General features: G+C 45.7%; 1 protein-coding gene across 1 annotated transcript; it reads left to right on the forward strand.

Moving 5' to 3' along the window:
- The first annotated feature begins 286 nt into the window (after window positions 1-286).
- Window positions 287-4044, forward strand: LOC133907350 (ras-related protein Rab11D-like). Its single transcript, XM_062349373.1, has 2 exons — window positions 287-651; window positions 3295-4044. Exons 1-2 carry the CDS (start codon window positions 437-439, stop codon window positions 3731-3733), a joined length of 654 nt encoding a protein of 217 aa, XP_062205357.1. The 5' UTR covers window positions 287-436; the 3' UTR covers window positions 3734-4044.
- Window positions 4045-4540: the final 496 nt, after the last annotated feature.

A 4540-nucleotide genomic window follows, 5' to 3' on the forward strand; every position in this document is an offset into this window, starting at 1 on the left:
AGTCACCATCAATCAAATCTCTAGCATCACCAAATTCTGTCTTCCGGGTGCAGCAGAAAGACAAAGACGTCACAAATCTAAATGCTGCTGGCTTTATTTGTTTTGTTTTTGAGAGACAAAGACATCACAAATCCAAATGCTGCTGGTTTTTGTTCCGCAGCAGCAGCAGAGCCGCAAAACCAAAGGCCGCGACGAAACCAAGCGGGGGCAACCCGGTCATTTCCTACTCCAGACCAAATGAGGCGGGCCCACCCGATTACCGCGCCGCACGGCACCACCACTGCCTACCAACCCAACCCAACCCAAGTACCCAACCAGAGCGTCCATCGTCTCCCCCGCTTCCTTCGCCTCGACTCAAACCAAACCCCACCCCACCCACGCGCACTCCGCCGGCAGTCCGCTTCACTCCCGAGCCAGCCAGCGAGCGGGTGTGCCGATGGCGGGGGGCGGGGAGAAGGTGGACTACGTCTTCAAGGTGGTGCTCATCGGCGACTCGGCGGTGGGCAAGTCGCAGATCCTGGCGCGGTTCGCGCGCAACGAGTTCAGCCTCGACTCCAAGGCCACCATCGGGGTCGAGTTCCAGACGCGCACCGTCGTCATCGAGCACAAGTCCGTCAAGGCGCAGATCTGGGACACCGCCGGCCAGGAGAGGCGAGTCCATTTTTTTTAATTCCCCTCTTTGAGGATTCGGGATGATGCCGAGCAGCAGCGCCTAATCATTTTGAGCTTTAGTTCTCTTGATTTTTTTTTGGGCTTGATACGGTACACTGTTCATGTCACGCGCGAATTCGTTAGCCAGGATTTCCGGTAGGTCATAGCACCGTTGGTGGTTCGTAGAATGGTAGATCTGTGCGGCCCAGTGGTTGAGGTGGTTGGCCGAGCTTGCCTTGCACTCAAGGGAATGAAATGGGCAGTGTACTGCGATACTGACCCTGGATCTGCGACGCTATGCTCGCGTCAACATGTTGCTTGTAGTATCAGCCGCTAAAATTGTGTGTGTTTTGGTAGTCGACAGATGCAGCGGTCAGCAGTGCGAACTTGGCGGAAATCATGGCTGTCCGTGAGTAGGATACGTGAGCTCTTGTTGTATGCGGCGTCGAAGCTTCGAAGTTAGCAAGTTGTGCTTGGTGCTCCCATTTGTTGATGGGGTGGCTGGGTGGGTGAATGGTGGACATGATTTACTAAATAAATCGATTTTGCAGCATGTGGCTTGTGCTATGGTCTCATACCCATACGTGGTACTGTGTTGCCAGTGGCAGACGCAGGCTCAAATCGTAGAGGGGGCTCACTCTCATCTTCCTCCTCCATCTCCTCTCCCTCTTCTTATTTTCTCTCTTTCTTCTCCTCCTTCACCACCTCTATCCAATGGAGAGCAGCAGCCAGTAGGGGGGGGGGGGTGCTTGAGCCCACCCAGCCCCCTTGCTGGATCCCCCGCTGTGTGTTGCACCACATAATTCTGCTGTTGTTTGCTAGTGCTATACTTGAAATCCTGCTGTCTAGATCAAGATCCATATGATGTAAATGCATCCCTTGACACCACCCCTGAATGATTTTAGAATTATGATGAACAAGATATTTATGCAGTACTTCATTCTTTTGAAGGATATTAATTTTGCAGATGACTAGTGAACGGAGGCTGATTCATCCTGTAGCTCAATTTGCTTATTTCCGAAGAACATTGACAAAGAAAATTATTAAATGCATTTAATTACTGACCCTATTTCCTAACAACTATGCAGCACTAAGATATGTTCCGCTTTGCTGATGCCATTTGATATTATGACTTGAAAGAGTTGTGGCTTTGTGGGGGTTGACGATAGCTGGCAAATTTGAGTGATTAAAGTAGTGAACGTGGGATTGTGGGAAGTCATGGTAGTTGTTCTTATCAACTACAACTGTTGATATGTTGTACAGGTAGCAACCATGTGTTTCCCTTTCGATTGTTGTTAATTTTGAATTCATTTGTACTAACAGCATATTTTGACTTTTGAGACATACATGCATGATGCTGTTTAGGGTATGACTTGTAGCAGTCATTTAGTATAATCGTTTTGTGTAAGGTAGTTGGTACTTGTTATCATTTCAACTTATAGTCGGCAAATATTGACCCTGTTTGTAACTTCTTTTAAACTTGTATGGATTATGTTTAGCTAGACACATAAGACAACTTATAAATGCAGTTTCGACTTTTCCCTCTTTGGTTCTCTCTGGACTGTCAAATTGTTGGTTGTAGTATCAGTGTTACCTAGACATGGGAACGGGTATCGGAAACCGACTTGGATTCAGGTATCCGATTCGGCAAAGAAAATTTGGACACGCGAAATACAACTCGGAATCCGACGCTGGCTTCGGAATCCAACTCAGATTCGGGGTGTCTGATTCGATAAAAAAATTTGGACATGGGTGTCCAGGTAATATTGGGTAGTATACTATTGTGGCTGAACCTAGGCACCTATCTACAACATCAATGGATTGGCTAATTGTAGTGAAATTAATACGTGATCCAATCTCAACATAGACATGTCAGTAGTTTGACCAGTTTCTATTTTGTATTGCAAATGAAATAAGATCTTTCTCTTGCGATACAGTAATACAGCTATTTAATTAAACATTGGTGCTTATTCTCTTTTCTATCTACATTGTTAGCGCTTGTGTGAAATTGGAGAGCTCATTTTGTTTCTTTTTTTGTGTTTGTACATATAATTATCATGGCCTAACTTCTACTTCACCATTCATAATTTATTCAACCACTGAACTCTGAAAAGTATGCATATATAATACATTCATCTGCATAGTTTCTAAATTCAGCTTCTCTTAGAACAAACTACTACTTGCTACAATTTGTTCAGATGCCTTCCTAAGCATTCCTGCCGTAGCTATTATCTACTACACTTAGGATTTCTAACTGCACAAAGACTTTGCTGTATTGCAATTATAGCAATGCTTTGTTCAGGCTGCTTTTCTGTCGTTTCTCATTTGAATTGTGATTTGGTTTGCACGTATGCATGTGATGCACAGTAGGTTGGTGGTTTCCTGCAAATTCCGCGCATTGGATGTCCTGCAAATTCCACGCATTGAATGTCCTGCATATTTAGAGAACTGTCCTATCTTTACCCTCAGCAGTCTCCCTGTAGGTAGAGAAAGAAACTTTCCCAGTTGAGTGTGAGTTGCATAATCAAGTGAGGAGCTTATATATCATATCATTTTGCACTTTCCTTTCTCTGAACATGATTTATTTGTTTTACCACCTAACAACTTGGCAACTTCTCATGCTGGTTATTTCAACTTCTGCAGGTACAGAGCTGTCACAAGTGCGTACTACAGAGGTGCGTTGGGAGCTCTGCTAGTCTATGATATCACCAAACGCCAGAGCTTCGACCACATACCTCGCTGGCTGCAGGAGCTTCGTGGCCATGCTGACAAGAACATTGTCATCATGCTGGTCGGCAACAAGAGCGACCTCGAAGATGAGCGTGCGGTGAGCACCGAAGATGCCAAGGAGTTCGCCGAGAAGGAGAACCTCTTCTTCCTGGAGACCTCCGCACTGCAGGCCACCAATGTCGAGAACGCCTTCCAGACCGTCTTGACGGAGATATTCAAAATCCACAGCAAGAAGAACATAGCGGCAGACCCAAAGGCTAACGGGGCTGGCCCATCACTAGCAGGGAAGAAGGTCCTTGTCCCAGGACCGGCGCAGGAGATCCCCAAGAGCAAGTGCTGCAGTTCCATCTGATGATATCTTTCCCGAATTTCTTGGGGTTTCTGTGTGTCGAAAATACTCACGCGATCTTTCTGGATGTACATCCCAACTGAAATAGGCGTAGATTCGAATTATTGGTTAGTTTGATGTGAGGATTGAAGGGATCGGTACCATAGTTCAGATTTGTCACCCATGTCTGGTGACACGAGGATAAGGGGAACGAGGAGAACAGCTCTAGACTTGTGGGATTAATTACAAATAGCCCTGTAAGCCGATTGTTTTATGATGCTTTGGAGCTCGTGTACGGTGATACACATTATATCAACCTGCTGCTATTGCCATGACATGGTGGTACTGTAATGCCTTTCTTTTTGGCAATTACGGTTCTTTTGAACTTGTTATCGGTCGAAATACTCCTAGAAAATCGCGGTAGGGTGGACTAGCCTGGGCCTGGGCCTGGTTAGGGGTCAGGAGGACCAGGCTGCATAGGCCCAAGGGCATCAGATTTGGCCTAGTCTTCTGGATTCATGGTACTTATTTATTACTAGGTTGATCACAGTTTGCTGTTATTTTGTTTGAGCCTAATAAAGGACGTGTGAACGAAATAGCCACGTCAAGCACATTGCAGGGTCTAACCTCTTTGGTCTATGCTAGTGCCTTCTCTTGTGATGGATAAGCTGTTTTAGCAGTTGCTTTTGAAGCCTTGCGCTTGTTCATGGCAACTTGACCAGTCAGGGTATGCTCCAATGCAACATGGACTTAACATTTGATTTTACCAAAAATTAAGTCAATCTACCTTGAGAGGAACGGCATGTACTGAAGAACTGAAGATTAGCATAC

Source organism: Phragmites australis, chromosome 24 (genome assembly GCF_958298935.1).
Source record: "Phragmites australis chromosome 24, lpPhrAust1.1, whole genome shotgun sequence".
Taxonomy (NCBI): Eukaryota; Viridiplantae; Streptophyta; class Magnoliopsida; order Poales; family Poaceae; genus Phragmites; species Phragmites australis.